The following is a 19461-nucleotide window of genomic DNA, read 5'->3' as shown; positions in this document are numbered from 1 at the left end:
CATATATATACAATATATATATACCTAATGAAATGAAGAAAATATCTATATATATGTATAAACTATATATGAATATATATATAAACTGAATGTATATATAAACAGAATGTATATGAATATATATATAAACTGAATGTATAAACAAGTATATATGTATGAAAATATATATGTATATATATAATTGGGATTGAATGAATATGAATATATAAATATATACACAAACGAAAATAAATATATATATCAACACTGAATTAAATATATATATAAACACTGAATTAAATATATATATAAACACTGTATATACGAGTATATATATATATGAAACTCAAACTAAAATCAAGGCAGAGATAAAAACCGCTCTGATACCAACTGTTAGACATTTATATGTATAAACTGAAATATATATGTTTAAGTATAAAGTGCGGAATTAATCATATACACTATATGAATATAAGGATCGAAATACCTCCAGCCATTGATTCTTTGAGCATTAATCCCACATAAGCTTGATCTGCAAAAGAAACCGATTGATGTGGGTAATCGGGCTTCCTCGCTCTCTCAACTCTCTTTAGATGGATTTTGCTGTTATGAACAGAATGAGTGAGGAGCTCGGGGACCGAGACCCTATATTTATAGGTGAGATACTCCATCAGTATCTGCGCCACATTAATTGTCAGAATATTTTGACAATTAATTCAGGAAATCAAATCAGGTAATAAATATAGAAATCTGACCATATATAGAATATTGCATAATTGATTTTGTTCAGATTCAATGAATATAAAATATTCATTTATCAGAAAATCAATTATTTATTTATTTCCTTAAATAGAAAATCATTTCCTTAATTAGAAAATAATTTCCATAAATAAAATATTCTAATAGGCTATACACTAATTTTTCCATTCTTTTGGTAATATTTTCACCAAACCATCAGTGCATAAAGAATACTTCTTTAGATTTTTTATATAAATAAAAAATAATAATTACGAATTAAAAATTTACATTTTTTTTTTTTTAATTTAAACGTTTATATATTACAACATGTTTTACCTGGACTCGAACCCAGGACCTCTAACACTCACACACCCATCTATGGCTACTTGAGCTAGCCTTTGTTAATTAAAAATTCACACTTTCAACATAGTACAAAAACCTCAAAGCAAAAAATCATTCTCAGCAAAAAAAAAATCATTCTCTTTACTAACACTGGGACCAAATACACAAACGTTATTATAAAATTTTATGAAACTGTGTCTCTCTTAAAACAAAATGACCTCATCACTAAAGCACCAAACAACTACCAATTAAATGAAAAATAGTAAAGTAAGGAAAAGAAAAATAAAAACATTGTTACAAACAATCAAATCCGAGAGGGAATATATAATAAAAAAAGTACAGAAAAATCAAAATGGAATGTAAGGAGATTCGATCAAGAGGAGACAAGGTTAAGAAGGATCAGAAAACCCATAACACATCCACATTGTATAACTCAGTCAAAAAGAAATCAAAAGTACTCGGAAACAAGACCTAAATTTCCGTACATCATTCGGATCCAGAAACTAGAGTGAGGCAGACAATTACCTTCAGATCCCGGCGAAACGGTCGCACTGAACTCGGAGGGGAGTTGGGCGAGTCCAACCCCAGCCCATGTTTGGTATTGCATTTTTATTTTTTTTAGCTAGGGATTCATTTTACTATGGCCTCAACATTGAGGTAACTAATATCCACCTCTTGATAACACAACACTTTCATTTCTCAGGAAAGCTCACCCAAGATAGACAGGAACAACAACCTATCATTTCGTCAAACCTAGCCGCCTCTGCTCTTCATCTCCTTCCTTCCATCAACCAATTCTTGCTAAATCAGGTATTTCTCTCTCTCGCTCGCTCGCTCTCTCTCTCTCTCTCTCTCTCTCTCATTTTCTGGTTGTGTGAGTTAATTGGGGATGAGGGTTTTGGGAAGTGAAAGATTCTAGATGAGATGCTTTTGTTGATTGTTTCATTGAATTGTGATGGTATATTTGTTTATTGAATTGAATCTGAGATTTGTTTTGTTGAACATATTTGTGTTTGTATGAATTTCATGAATTGTGTGGATTTTTTAAAGTTTGTTTCTAGAAAAGACAATAGTTTAGCTCATATCTTGATCAATTGGGCTAGGAAGTGTGGTGCTTCCTGTGCTGGTTTGCTTGGGGACGTAGAGTAGACGGCCCTCTCATGTCCTTCCCAATTTTGATTTCAATTAACCCCTAAGCCAGAAGTTTATTCAGAAAAAAAAAATCAAAACTTAGCAGATTACAATGTCAATTTTTACTAACAAGAAAATTTATAAAGAAGATTACAAGACTCCATATTGATATGATATCAAGTAGGAAAGTTGATACTTTATTTGAGAGTTGGAACACAGTACTGATGTTATGACATGAAGCATTACACGTACTGATGTTACACTAAGCAAAAATCAGCATCTTATTAGATTGCTGTCAGACATGATTTCCTTAGTCATTAATGAAACGTATTGACATGTGGAGTTGTTATGGACCATCTAAGTATAAGGTGGTTATGATATGTACATCATCACAATAATACAGCAGCCTCATATTAACAAATGGCTGTTATATTTTCTCAATCCATGGGCATGTGGGCTTGTCCATGGATTTGTAGCTCTAAATTTTAATGGACAAAATGTCATGGAAAAGAGAAAAAAAAAGATATAGAATAAATGCTTGTAATTTTTTTAAAAAATAATATTAAAAAAACTGATATAAAGAATTACACTTATTATATTTATATTTATATATAAAGATAAAAAAATTAGTATGAGAAAAAAATAAAAGAGAGAAGAGAAAAAAATGAAAAAGAGATGAAAATAAAAGTCAGTGTTATGTGTTTGGGGTGTGTCAAAGTGGTTCACCCAATAATAGTTAACAAAGCACCAATCCAAGTGTTCTTTAATCGTATCCACACCTAACCAATTTTTAATCCATGTGAAAGGGTCCCCTTCGCATGGGGTTTCATGAAGCGAGCAATGATCTAGAGCCTTTCAAAAGCCTTCCATTTGTTGCTCATTTCTAAGGCAGCCACCTGATTTGTTATTGTTAGAAAGGATTTCATTAAAATCTCCAATTGCTAGCAATGGTTGAAGGGGAGAAACATCAGCAAACCATTTTAAAAGTGTCCAACAATCAGCTCTGTTTTGACCATTTGGGGCACCATATAAGTCTGTAAAATGAAAGCTAGCTTCACCATCTGCCATCACAACAATAAAAAAAGTTATGTCCATAGTTAAGAAGAGTAACATCAACACTATCATGCCAGAGAAGCATTATGCCACCGCTTGAGACCAATTTGGGGTGATTCAAGACCATTATTGAGATTAAGGGACTGTCAAAAATAGGAAATTGAGTTAACAGGAAGTTTCGTTTTCATAAGAAACAAAACATGGGTTGATTATTATTTGACAAGCAATTGAAGATGTCTAAATCACTCGGGTTCCCCAAACCCCGTGCATTCTAACTCAAGATTTTTATGATGAGTCGTGGGATTGCAAAGCAATCTTCGTGGAGTTTTCAACAAAGCCATCTCAATCCATGTCCTCATAGGAAACAAAATGACTTAAACCTTCTCCTTGTGACATGGGAGAAGCATCAATGGTGGAGTGTTGATTACGACACCGTTTAAGGAATCGTCTCATTGTTAGAGACTTGTTGTCTCTTTGGTAAGTTGGAGGGTGGGACATTTTCCTTATCCATTGATAGTGTAAAAACTTGTGTAGTTGTGATCAAAGGGGTAATTGTTAGTAAGGTGTCTTGGTGGAAATATTGTTTGAGATATTTATTGCTGTCGGGGTTGGAGGATAGGTGGCTATAGGGAAAATAGGACTTGTTGCTGTCCCAATTTCTGGTGTGAAAATGTTAGAAAGGTTAGTGGTTGGTGATTGGCTATTGTCGTGGCCAATGGTTCTGTTCTAGTGTAAAGTTGTAGTGCAATGGCTTGTTAAAGAGGAGGGAAGAGTGGAAGGCTTGTTTTGTGAAATTGTTGGGTGAGAATTGGTGTCCAAAGTGTGTATTGCAGATCGTGGAGGTGCAATTTGAGAAGGGGGAACCAGGGTCAAAGATGGCTCTCCCCTAAGCAAGACTTTAGGCTGTGGTTGGGCAGCAGTGTGTAAACGGGGTATAGTTGAATTAAGAGTGGTTCGTGCAAGGCGTATCAATAGAGGCTAAGCATTTCTTTTAGTAAAACTAGTTATATACTTGTCGTATCCCGTAGTAGGTAGTTTGGCTTCTTTCATCCAAGGTCTATATAAAAAGTCAAGTGTCATTACCCATATCCATGTGCTCCATGAATCTAATACATTTAGGGTGCGTTTGGAAGTAACTGTGTAATTACTAGGTAGAGTAATTACTAGGGTGGTAATTACACAGTGTAGTAATTACACTATATTTTAAAATGCAAGGTATGTTTGGATATGATGTGGTAATTACATATGAATTCCTAATATCTTGTTTGGCAAAATAGTTAGTAATTACATAGGAAAATAATATTTTTTAGTAGCTAATGTTTAATATGGAAAGTTTTTAGTAATTACACAGTGTAATTACATTCAATTCTCATGGGAGGCCATGAGAATTAGAGAGTGTAATTGGAACCCCTCAATTACTTCCAATTACACAGTTACAGTGTAATTACATGGTCAGACAAACATGACAAATTGTGTAATTACCTCCAATTACACACAAATCTAATTACATTGTGGCTTTCCAAACGCACCCTTATCAAAGCGGTGACCAAGTAAACCACATTCAAAACAAAATTCCAGAAGACACTCATAAAGGAAGTCAATCCAAAATTCATCTCTAATCTTTGGGAGATTTATCATTCGACCTCGAGGAAGTGGCTTGACAATAGAGAGTTTAACTCTAATACAAAGAAAAGGACCCCATCCTTCATCGAGCGAATCTTTGTGTACCTCCATGAATTCACCAATAAGATTACCCAACACTTTTGCCAAAGCCTTGAATTTGCTTTGAAAAGGCAAGCGATAAATCTAGACCCAAAATGGAGTAGAGATCAAACTATTGATTGAGACATTCTGTAGAACATCTGGAGTGTACATCACAATAAGATGATTTTGGAAGTGCCAAGGTTCCTTATTCATCACCCTGAGTTTATCCCCTGAACAACTGAAAGAGATTTTGAACAAATCATCACCATAGTCGGAAATCACAGCAGGGTAATGACCTTTCTAGTGGTCGGTCATTTGATCAATGAAAGCCGACTTATGAACATAGTTGTCCGTGAGTACTCTGGTCAGATAACATGATTGGAATGTGGTATTAGGGTTGGCACTACATCTTCTAGAAGAGCAAAGACCATGCTAACTTCCTCAGTTAGTGATAGTGTTGTGTTCAAGGAAGTCATGAGAGGATCCATAATCAAATCGACAATAGTAAAAGGAGTGGAACACAGGCTTAAACCAAGAAAAAACTAAAAAATTCTAGGAATATACCATAAACCAGAGAGACAAGAAGAGAAAGAACTGTAAGGAGAAAGGGAGGGGGACGAGAAAATTTGAAAAAAGGAGTTAGTTACGAAGAGAAAGTTTGTTAAAAAACCATAACTGTAATAGACTCATTAGGGCACTTTTTCCATCTTTTTTTTCTATAGCTTTTGAAAAAAAAGGTAATATAATTAAAGATATATATTTTTATGTAAAATAAAAATCATTAAAATAAGGTGTATTTATAAAATTTTAAGGTGAAAATAAAACTACAAATATAAATGTTAATTTTGTAAAAAAATACAGTTTTTTTTATTTAAATAGGGAAGGAAATGGGCTGAGGAATTTATAACTCAATCCTGCCCGGCCCAAATAAAAATAAAATAATTTATAACTCTACACCCTTGTTCTTATATTTTCCTTTCACTTTTTAACTGAATTGCCTAAAAATCTTCAATTTTATATATGTCTGTGTTATTTTCATAAGATCTGTCTTATATACTCTCTGTAAGTGTTAGTTATCATTACTATTTAATTTTTAAGTTGGTTTGATATGATTACGTTTGGTGCAATTTTGTTTGAGTATTGGGTACTAATTGAGTATTGGGGTTTTAAAACTTTAGATTTACTTGGTACATTTGCTTTTCAGAAACTGAATTCATTGATATTGGTATTATAATTGTAATATAGCTTTGTATTTTGTGTTTGATATTGGTGTGTTTTGCAATTTTGTATTTTGTATTTTATATTAGGACCACAGTTGCACTCATTTGTTGTTTACTATCACCATATATACATAAATATAAATATAGTCTACTGTATATACATTACCACGACACGAGGGAATGATACGAATTAACTATATCTATAGCTATATATATAGTGAACAAAGAAATGAAACACTGACCACTATTTTCAAAAATGATATGTTTAAATTATATTCTTTTGGTTTGGTTCTTTCTGTAACTTGGAATCTTAATTAATATGATTTCATTTTAGTTGTAAGACCAGTGTATGGGGGATTTAGGAAGAAGCTAGCTGATATCTATGTTTTTTTTTTTTTTTGATTTGTTTCAATATCATCTTCTCAGTTGCATTGGTTTTTTATTACCAAATCAGTCAAAGTCAGGCATGGAGTTTGAGTATTGTATTCTGAATTGGATTAGGATAGGACTCCTGTATGTGTATTTTTGAACTCTTTAAACTGACTAGTTGCAAAGGGTTGGGGTGTATCTCTCTTTGTGCATCTGCTGTTATTGCTGCAGATTTGTATTAACTTGATCTTTGAGTTTTTAGCAATATAGAAATGGTGCAAGAAGTGTAATATTCAATAATAGCAGAGTAGTAGTGCTCTACTTTCGTAGAGGTGTGTGATTGATGTTATTAGTTCTTTTTGTATTGAGAATGATTATCTTGAATACTCCTGCAGTTTGCTTGGGTAAAAAAAAAAAGAAAGAAAAAAGTACCTGAATGACTGAACTTATATTTCCTATTAAGAGTCCTACATATTCTTGGGGAGAATAGGTTGGAATAACAGTGGAGTTTATTGTGAAAGGGAATACATATTCATTGCTTCCAGCACTAAACAAGTACACAGCTCTTGAGAGTAAAGCTTTGGCCTCTGTTCTCCTAGTCTCTGCCTCAACTCCTCCCTTACATTCTTGAAATATCTAAGCTGAGTTTGAAGGTCTATAGTCTGTAAAAGAAAAAAATAATTAATAATACAAGATGTAGAGCTAGCCCAAATATATATTGATAGAACTTTTTCGAATTAATTAGATTAGAAATCATGATTCTAGGTATGATCAATTATTTTCATATCTCATCATGTATATACATACCATTCCTTGGTTAATTTGAGGCGTAGCACCAGACCCTGCAGATGCAAAGTTGACTCCATATCTAAATTCATGGTTTATACTCTGTTACTGGTTATTATATACTGGTTTATAATGTCACTTGCTGGTTTGTAATATTTTTTATACTGTTATTTATGATTCTTTAGGTGCCCCTTGAAATGACATGAGCTTAACTCTTTCATTCAAGGCCAAGAGGGAAAAGTAAACTCTTTTCTTTCTTTTTCTTTTTATTTTATTTTAAAATTTTTGGACAAAATTAATTATTGGATGACTTTATTTTGTCTAATTATAAACTAGATACTATGCAAACTTTTATTAGAATTTAAAATTTTAATTAATATTTAGATTATACTATTATGTGTTAAAGAGCTTTTATAGTTGTTTAAATTATTGGTTTTTGAAAAATTATTAACAAATTTGCAATTAATTGTTGTGACAAGTATATATATAGGAATGGTAAAAGAGATTGCCTGAAAATCTTCAATTTTATATATGTCTGTGTTATTTTCATAAGATCTGTCTTATATACTGTAGGTGTTAGTTATCATTACTATTTAATTTTTAAGTTGGTTTGATATGATTAAGTTTGGTGCAATTTTGTTTGAATCTTAATTTGGGTACTTATTGAGTATTGAGGTTTTAAAGCTTTAGATTTACTTGGTACATTTGCTTTTCAGGAACTGAATTCATTGATATTGGTATTATAATTGTAATATAGCTTTGTATTTTGTGTTTGATATTGGTGTGTTTTGCAATTTTGTATTTTGGGTTGAGATTGATGAAAGAGTTTTGTTTGCGCTTAGGATCAAGTTCAACACATTAGCAGATATCAATGGCGGTCACATTCTACGACCTTGGCTCTGCTGCTGGCCTAAAGAAACTTGATGAGCACCTATTAAGTCGCAGTTACATTTCTGGGTTAGTACTGTATTTGCTAAGAATCTAGATTAGTATTGTTACGTAGTGTTTTATACAGTAGTTTTGTTTTCCTTTTCTGATCTAATTGAAATTTCTACGGTAATCACAGGTATCAGGCTTCCAAGGATGATATCACTGTTCATGCTGCTATTTCAAAAGCTCAGGACTACGTGAATGTGTCTCGTTGGTACAACCATATCGAGGCTCTTTTGAGGATCTCGTAAGGGTTTTCAACTTTTAGATCTTTTCTTTATAAGTTTGGCTTTATCATCTTCCATGTATTTATGCCTTGTTGCCTAGCTTGGATTGTTCTTTTATGATTACAATTTTTCTTATTCTGTATTGTATTGCTCTTCAGTGGTGTGGCTGGTGATGGTGCCGGTGTCGTTGTGGAGGGATTTGCTCCCATCACTGAGGAGGCAGTGGCTACCCCACCAGCAGATGACTCGAAGGTAAGTACAGCAACCTTCATTTGGTTGAAAATTCAGTAAATGAGTGTTCATAATCTTGTATTTAGCGACTATTAACATTATGAAACTTCCAGGCATCTGCTGCTGAGGATGATGATGATGATATTGATTTGTTCGGAGAAGAAACGGAAGAGGAGAAGAAGGCTTCTGAAGAGCGTGCAGCCTCCATGAAGGCATCGACAAAAAAGAAAGAGTGTGAGTTTGTTTGTTTTGGTTACATTTAGATGCATTGAAATTCGAATTCAAATGTGCCCTTTCAATAGTTTCTCATTGGAAGATATACTTTTTGTGTTAATCAGCTGGAAAGTCATCAGTTCTGTTGGATGTGAAGCCATGGGACGATGAGACAGACATGAAAAAGCTTGAAGAGGCAGTCAGAAGTGTCGAGATGGAGGGTTTATTTTGGGGAGCATGTATGCCAACATTTTTAGCTCTGTAGATATTTTTCAAAATTCTATAAGTGAGTTATGTTTCTTATTTGGTTACATTTTCTTGTGTCACAGCCAAACTTGTAGCTGTTGGGTATGGTATCAAGAAATTGCAGATAATGCTCACCATTGTGGATGATCTGGTCTCTGTTGACTCGCTCATTGAGGAACGTCTTACCGTTGAACCAATTAATGAGTATGTCCAGAGTTGTGATATTGTGGCCTTCAACAAAATATGTAAGTCTATTAGTGCAGTTTGTTCCAAAGTCTACAAAATTATGTTGATGCTTATAATGTTTCTGGTAACCATATCCGCTTTGTTGATTTGTTATGTTTTGCCTTTTTCAGGATCTAAGTCCGTTGTGATTTGATTGCTTGTCATCGAGGTTGAAGATCTTTATTTATTGTGCCTATGCTTCCAATTTTCATATTCCTATTTTGGTGTTTTTTGGATATGATCTAAAGTATCTTGTCATATTCTGGATCTATAGTCCTAGTAATGAGGATTTGCATATGCCTTTGTTATGATCTACTTGTTTTCTAATAACTTCTGTACCATTGTTATTTTGGTATGGTTTATTTATATGTAGTTTATGAGACGCATGCCACAATTTCATAATTTGCATTAGCTATTAACTTTGTGCAAGGTGGTATGCAATTTGGAAATTTAGTAAATAAATTTGATGGTCAGAATGAGAAACATGCCCATCCATAGCATAGCAGTGAGTATTAAACAATAATTTGAGCTTGAGAATATAGTCACAAATAGAGAGTCCAACTTTCTTGAGATTCTGCAATAATATTTGTAGTTTAGATACATGAGCCATTGATGCCGACTGGTAGGTCTCAGCAAGAGCTTCTCAGATCTCTCAGTTGTCTTGCAAGTGACAATTTGAGTGAGTATATTTACAAACCTGACCTGAAACAATATGTACTTGGCTGGGCTGTGGGCTCGATAAAATCCCGAATCAATTGGCCCAAAGTCGTCCTGTCGGGCTGGGGGCCGAGCCCCAACCTGTAAAATGGCCCAAATGACCATTCCTACCTACAAACAACTTATAAGCAATCAATTGAAGCATTGCCAAGTATGAAATTCTGGATTCAAAGATGGCGTCAATAGATTGAAGAATTATTTTGGGAACGGTCTTGGTCCATCGTGGTCGTGAGCAACAATGATGTTCATCAATTAATTTTTCATAGTTAAAATGTTTGATTCATTTAGCGACCTTAAGAGCTTTATTGAGATAGTTACTGCTAGTAGGAGTGAGGAAGAAGGAGAAAATGCAGGGGACGAAGAGAATGTAAAATGTATATAATATACGTGACCACTACATAAAAAGTAATAAGTTTTATATCACTTAACATAGTCAATTGAGACATGTTTAATTTTTGTGTATCATCTTTAATGAGTTTTTATTAATTGTTGTGTATTTTCAATTTGCCATCTTAATTGATTTTAATTTTTTTTTTAAAAAACTTTATATATATACATATATAGGACAAGTTTGACATTGTACTATAAGAAAAAAACATTTGTAGGAGTATTGTGAAAAAAACTGATAATATTATAATCTAGTTCATTATAATCATAAACAGTGATGGACTCATAATTTTTATTATGTGGGGGCTTAATTGTTATTAATTTTTTTTTATGTTTACTTTATTTATTTTTATTGAGTTTTTTTTTTTTAATGTTTTGTGCTATAATTATCAAATAAAAAAAATATTTAATTTTTTTAATGTAATTTTTTTATTGTGGGCTATAGGCCCCACAAGTATATAAGTGTGTCGGTCCCTGATCACAAATATGTGTATAAAAATATGTTATGTGATTTTTTTTTATATATTTTTAATTATTTTTTTTATAGTATAAATTTATATGCATTTGATAAAAATAATTTTTAATAACTTTAAATTGTATTTTTATCACTTATAAAAAAAATTGTAGTTTAAACTTAAGTTAATATTGTTTGTTAATAATATAAATATAAATATAAAATATTTTTAAAAACTAAATAAAAAATTAGAAATTTCAGTATTATTTATTTAAAATGTTTTTTCCTTAAAAAATATTTTTATTTTTTTTTGTAATATATAATAAATAATTAAATAAATTTTAGTAAAAAAGAATTTATTATAGAGTTTTTTTAATCAAAACACTTTTCTTTAAAAGTTGGATTGTACTAATTTTAACTTTTAATTTTTAGTATTTTCATAAATTTTTTAATAAATTATTTTTTAATTGCTTATTAAATATTTTTTTTTGTCCCAATTTTTTTAAAAAACAGCTTTTATGTTTTTTAAAAATTGAGCCAAACGGGCTGGTAATTTACGAGTACACGATTTCAGAACTACACTGCCACTATTACACTATTACATATGTGCATGATGTTGGAGATTAATTATTATTATTATTACAATTTATGTACATGCCAATCATCTCAATTTAATTTATAAGGCGTGTAGATAACACTTCCTTAGTTGCTTTAAAAGGACACGTGGAACTAACAAACCCTTTAACCAAGTGAAGGTACGTCTTTAAATCATGACATGTGGCAAAGTTGATGTTGTTCAAGTATGGCGACTCTTTACTACATAGCTTAAGCTCTTTCCCCACGTTGGCATAGCCCCACTCGGTGCTTTTCATGCGCTTTCGAATCCAACTTGCCACGTGGAAACTATACATTCTTGCCACGTCATTATCCTCTTCAATGACAAAGCCCGGCACTTTCGTAACCAAATCATCGGAGTTTACAATGCGTAGTATCTTGGTCCCACTTTTGTCCAGCTGGCACCTCAAGCTTTTATTCCCGACGCGAGGCCCACCGAAAGAGAATACCGTTACAGATGGTGCGTCAGCGAAAGTGGTAGTTATATCATACGCGCTGAGAATCGCGAGTGCAGCTCCGAGACTATGACCTGTGATCGTCAAGCTAAGTGGCTCATCACCGTACAACTCAACGATTCTCGCCACCTCGTCTCTAATCATGTCTTGCAAGCTCGGACACGTGGCTGTACGCGAGGTGTAAAGACTACAAAACCCTCTCTCAACCCTGGGTCGGCAACTTCCACTGGGACCCACATGCGGGGGCAAATCAGTCAATGTGGTGTGCAAATTCTCTAGCCACTCCAAACACGTGGCAGTGCCACGTAAGGCGATCACAACATCTCTACGACCAAGACGACTAATCTCATCCTTGTCTTGACAAACTGCCACGTAACCAATCCAACTAGACTTAATAGACATCCAGCTAGGCAGCCTATCAATCCAACCTGGCGTTTGGACTCCACACGTGGCATGCAAGTGCTTGGTGACCCGATACCCGGTCGAACCAAACCCGGTCCGAGTGAGGAGCACATTTTTGGAAAACCGACACGTGGCATAAGAAGAAGAAGTGGGGTCAAAGTCAAAAGCACGGTAAGCCGCGTCTACAAACTGTCCGTACCTTAGAATCTCACAACGCATAGCATGGTGTAGAGGGTCGAGCAAGCCCTCCCAGTCGTTGCAACCTTGGTACTCTCTCCACTTCTTTCCCAGTTTTGGTGGGCACAAATGACAATTATAAAAGGCGTCATTTTCGGTCAACGTTGTCATTTTTTGAGTCTGCATTTTCAGTAGTGAAGTGGTGTCGTTTTTGATTGCGAAACACGTAAAAGAAGAAATATGATCAGAAGAATAAGGAGGTAATAATAAGGGCGCAGTAGTAGAAGTAGTTTGTTGCACTGATGAGGTTATAGCTATTCTATAACAAAGCCTCATTTTTTTTTTTTTATGTTTGATAATAATGCCATATTTTTTGTGATATATATACACGTATGATAATGAAGTACTGGGACCATGATTAGTAACTAAAAAACGGCGGAGGAGGGAAAGAGAAAGAGAGAGATGATAATGATATGATATGATGTGGATTTGGATTTGGATTTGGATTTGGACGGTGTAGATTTTGAGGAAGTTTTAGGAGGAAGTGGAAAGTGTGGAGCTAAGCGAGGGACCCCACTTTAGCATGAATAGAATGTTTGTGGATATGAATATGTTATTGGAGAAGGAGAAATTAATGAGTTATAATGTTCACTTTCCGACCAAATGACTCGCGTGATTATCACGTGACTTTTTTTTTCTTTTCTTTTTCTTTCCCTCTTATATAACATGTTAATTAATTATTATATATTGAATGATTTTACTTCGTTATATATTCTGATTGTGATATTATATATATGTACGTACTTAAATTAGTTCTATGAATTGTGATTTATTTATAAATCCTCTTTTAATAATTATATCAAATATATAATTACTTTGATTATATTTATTTTAGTTATTTGATCAATATTTAACGATTGTGATTAATTTAAAAATTAAATAAAAATAATTAAAAAATTACCTATAACCTCTACTATAACTTGATTTTATTTATTTTTTATAAATAAAAATTAAAAATTATTTATAAATATTAGTTGTGAAAAATATCTTATTAAATATTTTAATTAAAAATTTAATTTATTTTAAATATATAATTATTTAAATTTAAAAATAAATTTTTTACCTATATATAAACTATTATAACAAGTCATATAAAAATATAACTATTTATATTTTAATGGAACTATTAAATATTTAAATATATAGGGATGTGCTATTGCTACGTAATCAAGTTCGTATCTATTCAATCGATAACAACTATAGCAACTACAAATATAAAAAACGATATGAATATGAAATCGGATTTAGCTACCTAAAAATGAAAGTTCTTACCGAGCTTTTCTTGCTAATATCCAATTTGATTCCTTAATATAGTTTGAATAGATTTGTAGACCAAGTCGACTGATACGTTTTAAATTTAAAACAGTTCTAGATAACCTTTTTTTATTCCTTCTATGTCGTAGAGTTAAAACTAAAAAATATTTGTTGTTCTCTTGATGTTTCCTCATGTTTTCAATAAAACTTTCTCGTAAAAGGATTTTAACAATATTTTCAATGATATTATAGTATATGGTATTCAAAGATGGAACTGCCATTAAACGACTTATTAGTAGATTAATAAATCATTTCGGAATGACATATACATCTCACATCCTAGATCAAATAAAGACTTTGGGGTTCCGGTAAGCGACTGCTACATCTATTTCATTAGGAATTGATGATCTTTTAAGAGTTCGTTTAGTATACCGTATTATATTATATTGTATTAGTATTATTTAATACAATACTATGTTTAGTGTATTAATAGATTACGTAAAATTATAATATATTAATTTTAATAAATTTGACTCCAATACCGATTACGGGCCAGGTCCCAGTCTTGGATTCGGGTTCGATCTTGGGACTAATTAGTTTAGGTTCGGGTCCCAATCCCAATCCAATCCATTGGGTCTCTAAATCTAGGTGGGAGATTGGAATTGACTCCGAATTTTTTTATAAATATTATAATATAAGTATAGTATTAAATAGTATAATATATTATTTTATCTAAAGACTTATATCATCTATCAAACGAGCCGTAAGAAAAACACAGCAATTTTTTTTTTTTTAAAAGCTGTATTCACTACCTTTCGGTAATTACTTTAGGGACACATGATCTTGACTCCGATCACGTTTTACAAAATATATCGGTAGAAAATTTTATATTATATATCCTAGAAAGATATTCCTACACATATGCATACAGAGAATAAATATTAATTGTAATTGGCTAATTATTGATATGCATGATGTATAATAACAATATATATTAATATTTCTTTGCTATACATATATATGAAGCATATTTTATATAGAGTAAGATATGCATATAATGCTAGTCTCACGTTGGTCGGTAATATTTACTTATAATTTTCTTATTTGGTTTAGTTTCTATAATTTTTTTTTTAACTTTTAGAATTAAAAAAATCCTTTTAAGTTTGGATAAAAAATAATTTTTCTTTTAATTTAAAAATTATTTTGAAAAAAGTTAGGATTTGTAACTTTTTCTAAAAGAACTTTTAATAAATTATTTTTAAAATTAAAATAATTTACTCACAATTAAAATATCTATTTTAATAATATCCAAACATTTTAAAATAATAATTATCTAAACGGTAAAAATAAATCAAACCTTATACTTATTTTTACTTCTAGCTATAAATAAAAGTAAAAGGTTAATTAAGTTAATGAGACATAAGATAGGTAATCCTCTTCAATAAGCCAATTTTATTAGGTTGGGTTAAGTCTATAATATCTTTCATAACAATATCACAATACAAAAAAAAAAAAACTCATCCATCTTTATTTAATTAATTTGTTTTCCGAAGATTAATTAATTTAGACTCATCATAATTATATATTAGTTAATTAATTAATGTATAGTACTTTGGTTCGCTTCTTATACAACATTATACGGTTGGTCGATAATGAAAAAGTACCACACCTTAATTATATATTACATATAAATGTAGAAGGAATATTATGAGATTAAGATCGATGGTATCATTAATATTTCAGATAATTAAAAGAAGACTTTGAAACGTTTCATACACAAACAAATGCATGCACTCAAAGAAATTATGGTTAGTTTGTATAATTAATTTTCTTATATTTACCACCTAACTGAACTAATTTATCTATTATATAATGATTAATTAACTGTATTAATGATGTTAGATTTGAGAAATATATATATATATATATATATCCCTGCCACGTAGACAAAAAATATTCTAGAAGGGACGTACGTACGAGAAAGCCAAATTAGGGCAAAGGCTGGCGATAATCAAGCTATAGCTAATCATAATGATTGGATTGGGAAAGTGTCAATACTGTAACTTATTTTGTAATAATTACTTCTTTGAAAAACTTTTAATAATTAATTTCATATAAGCAATCATGAGATTTTCCATCAAGAAATGAAAAGGAAGAAAAAGTTCACATAGGAATGGAAGAAATTCATAGTATATATGTATAGTATGGCACACCATTATAATAAAGTTAAGAAAGAAAACTGAAAAAAGGTACGTAGGCCTAACTTGGTACGTGTTTCACGTGGAGCTTATTATTATAACCTAATTTTGTTCCCAAAATACACTCTTGTCTCTCCCAATTACTACAACAATTCTGTGAAATTATTTATTCAATATATATATAGCTCCATATATTTATATATATTATTCAATTATTTTCTGAACAAATATATATATTATTCAATTATTTATTTAATTAGTTATATACTTTGAATATATATACGAACTTAGAGAATGTATAGATACGTTCATTTCTCTTTCTCTCTCTTTTTTTTTTTTTGAATTCTGTTACAACTTACATTGTACTTTAGAATATGTTATAATGATTCTTATTTTTATTGGGGTTTTTACAAGTATATTTAGAAAGTTATAGGACTTGTTTGGTACTGTAAATATTTTATTGTAAATAATAAATAACACTATATATGTTTGGATAAAGTAATGTATTGTATTAATTATTACGACTAAATTTTTTAATATATAATGTATTATTTAATACATAACAAATGGTCTGTATAAGCTTGTGTTATATATTTACAAAAGATTCAGGGTCAACACCAATATTCAACCCAAACCCGAAACCGAACCCAAACCCGAGACCTGGACCCAGACCCCAGACCTGGAACCAAACTCGAAACCACCCAGACCGGGTCCCAAATCGGACCTAGACCTAAACCCGAGACCCGGACCCGGAACCCGAGACCCGAATTCAGACTCAGACCCGGACCCGGACTCAAACCCGAACTTGGAACGGGACCCAGATCCGGACCTGGGACTCAGGACCCGGACTATATTTTAAGTTTGAATCAGGTATCTATATGCTGATCTCGTGACACTATATTTTTAATATTTATTTTTTGAGATATTTTTATAATTATTTTGAATTTGATGTATGTTTATGTAAAATTCCCTTTCTCTCTTTTTTCTTTTTTTTGGTAAGAATTAAATAACTATATTTAATATAAGATATATATATTTATTTAGAGAAGATTTCAGTAATTACATTTACTTTAGTTATTATTAAATAGTTGTGATTAATTTATAAATTAATTAAAAAATTAATAAATTAAATGTAAAATGTTTTTAATTTATTTCCTTATAAATAAAAGAATTATCAATACTAATTACTGAAAAATTTATTAAATATTTTAATTAAAATTAATTTATTTTAATTAATTTGACTTTAAAAATAGCATTAAAAATTTTAAAACCTCCAACAAACAAAGAAAAGTGAAAGAAGCACAAATTTATAAATACTTGTGTAACATTATTATAAATGTAATAATTGAATTAATTTAGTATTTTGTGTAAAATCTCCAATTTTTAGACTAATTTTGTCCCCTAAACTTTGACATGTATCAAATCATGCTCCCTAAATTTTTAAGATCGTTAAAAATATCCCCTGAACTATTGAGATTGTTGGATTTAAGGACTTTTGTCTAATTTTAATAAAAAAAGTCTAACATTGATGAAAGTTCAGGGGACATGATTTAGTACATGTCAAAGTTCGAATAACATGATTTGGTAGATATCAAAGTCTAGGGAGCATGGTTTAGTACATAAACAATCACTGAAATAGTAAAATTAAATGAAACTAGACAAAAGTCCTTAAATCCAACAATCTCAATAGTTCAGGGGGCATTTTTAACGACCTTAAAAGTTCAGGGAGAAAAATTTGGTGTATGTCAAAGTTCAAAGGGCAAAAATCTTAATTAGCCTTTTTTTTTATGTTAATCCTTCTCCAATCCCACTCAACCTGGACCAACACATATAAGTACATATTTTAACAAAAGAGTGTCGAACGTTATCACAATTGATAAGGGAAAACGTCAACAACAACCACTTACAACACGGGGCACTAAGGCAGGTTTACCACCGGCAGATGCAGATTGTAATAATTTAGGGTAATTTTTTTTAGATAGTTTTTTTTTGATAACTTTTTTTTTTTTGACAAATAAGATAAAGCTTCATTAAATCACCAAATCGTTCATTATTATAGACATGAACTCTGAGGGGGCGTCACTCACCTGATAAACACGATCAGAGATAACACTAGTAGATCTCTTTGAGAATTGAGCTACTTTGTTTGTAGATCGTTTGATAAATTTTTTAAAAAAACCACATTTATGGTTAAAACTATATGACAGACTCTTACAATCATTAATAATTCTGCCAAAATAAGACAGTATAGCATATGAACTTCTTATAGCTTGGCCAACTACAAGACAGTCTGTATTCGATGTCGACTTTGTTCCACTGCTGATCTTTATAATCCAACTGAGGGCTTCGGGAATCTGAATTGCTTCAACAATTTCTGGTTGAACTTTTCCTCTAGTGCAAATTAATCTAGCCTCTACAATGGTTTTGGGCCACAAAGGAATAGCTAAAACAATTGGAGTGATAAAAAATTACAGCGTCAATATTCACCTTAAACATTTTTTCTATTAGAGTTCGCCAATACTCAACTCCATCTTCAGAATTCACCAATCCTAGAGATGTATCTTGTGTTTTGTCTTGAGCTCTTTGCTATTGATTAAGGACAGTCTTTGCTAACACCACAACCTCGCCGACAATTTTTGTTGGGTTTTATGCCCTAAATAAAACTCTTTACAATCTGATTAGTTATCAACACAAGAAATTTGAAGTGATTGATGTTTGCATGAATTTTACATGCTAATGGTTTAAATATGTTTATTACTTTTACACACAGAATCGGTTAAATTTAGATCATATGTTTATTCACAATTACAGTATCGTCAACACAGTGGAATGTGATTGTGATCATATGAATCAAAAGACTTGGTCCCTGTTTCATCAGTGTTATTGGATTTACACTAATGTGATAATCAGCGATGATGTGTACTTACACTTGGAGTAAGTGTTATGTTCTTTCCAGGGCATTAGTAAAGTATACTAGTTTCGAATGTATGGAGTATACATTGGACTGGACCGATATTGCAACTAAGTTAAGATATTACAAACTTACCGTTATACATATCTTTCCAAGTCAATATCAGTAGTTGATCTTAAGATTAAAAGAATCTAAATCCTGATATGCTTAGGCTCAACTCAGGAGTGCTATTCATGTTCTTTGATTTATTAGTTAAGCCTACTTTTAGGTCAGGGTGATACGTATATTTTGGGAACATGATAGTATGATTGAGTGGGAGTGCTGAACATAAATATGGAATCTATAGCTTCTACTGGTGTATAGAAGTCAAGTGATGATTCCCTTCGAGCTTAACAAATAGAAGTAAATGGATGAGCTCTTGTTTAACTGACTAATTA

The 19461-nt window shown here is 31.5% G+C and overlaps 2 protein-coding genes across 2 annotated transcripts; one reads left to right on the top strand and one right to left on the bottom strand.

The window, feature by feature from the left end:
* The first annotated feature begins 1285 nt into the window (after nucleotides 1-1285).
* On the top strand, nucleotides 1286-9788 carry LOC115710185 (elongation factor 1-delta 1). Its single transcript, XM_030638531.2, has 9 exons — nucleotides 1286-1657; nucleotides 1763-1869; nucleotides 8165-8279; nucleotides 8389-8499; nucleotides 8638-8731; nucleotides 8824-8944; nucleotides 9049-9162; nucleotides 9253-9414; nucleotides 9526-9788. Coding segments are annotated over exons 3-9 (690 nt in total). The 5' UTR covers nucleotides 1286-1657; nucleotides 1763-1869; nucleotides 8165-8193; the 3' UTR covers nucleotides 9528-9788.
* A 1780-nt stretch (nucleotides 9789-11568) lies between these two features.
* On the bottom strand, nucleotides 11569-12952 carry LOC115719931 (phospholipase A(1) DAD1, chloroplastic-like). Its single transcript, XM_030649104.2, has one exon. It carries the CDS (start codon nucleotides 12935-12937, stop codon nucleotides 11624-11626), a length of 1314 nt encoding a protein of 437 aa, XP_030504964.2. The 5' UTR covers nucleotides 12938-12952; the 3' UTR covers nucleotides 11569-11623.
* Nucleotides 12953-19461: the final 6509 nt, after the last annotated feature.

The sequence above is a fragment of the Cannabis sativa genome, chromosome X (assembly GCF_029168945.1).
Source record: "Cannabis sativa cultivar Pink pepper isolate KNU-18-1 chromosome X, ASM2916894v1, whole genome shotgun sequence".
In the NCBI taxonomy this organism is placed as follows: domain Eukaryota; kingdom Viridiplantae; phylum Streptophyta; class Magnoliopsida; order Rosales; family Cannabaceae; genus Cannabis; species Cannabis sativa.
The sequence above is the reverse complement of the archived record's forward strand: the minus strand, read 5'-3'. Positions and strand labels throughout refer to the sequence as shown.

Coding starts and splice junctions, on each gene's coding strand:
- LOC115710185 (XM_030638531.2), top strand. CDS start 8,194: ATGGCGGTCACATTCTACGACCTTGGCTCTGCTGCTGGCCTAAAGAAA. Junction 8,280..8,388: donor AGTCGCAGTTACATTTCTGG/GTTAGTACTGTA, acceptor CGGTAATCACAG/GTATCAGGCTTCCAAGGATG. Junction 8,500..8,637: donor GAGGCTCTTTTGAGGATCTC/GTAAGGGTTTTC, acceptor ATTGCTCTTCAG/TGGTGTGGCTGGTGATGGTG.
- LOC115719931 (XM_030649104.2), bottom strand. CDS start 12,937: ATGAGGCTTTGTTATAGAATAGCTATAACCTCATCAGTGCAACAAACT.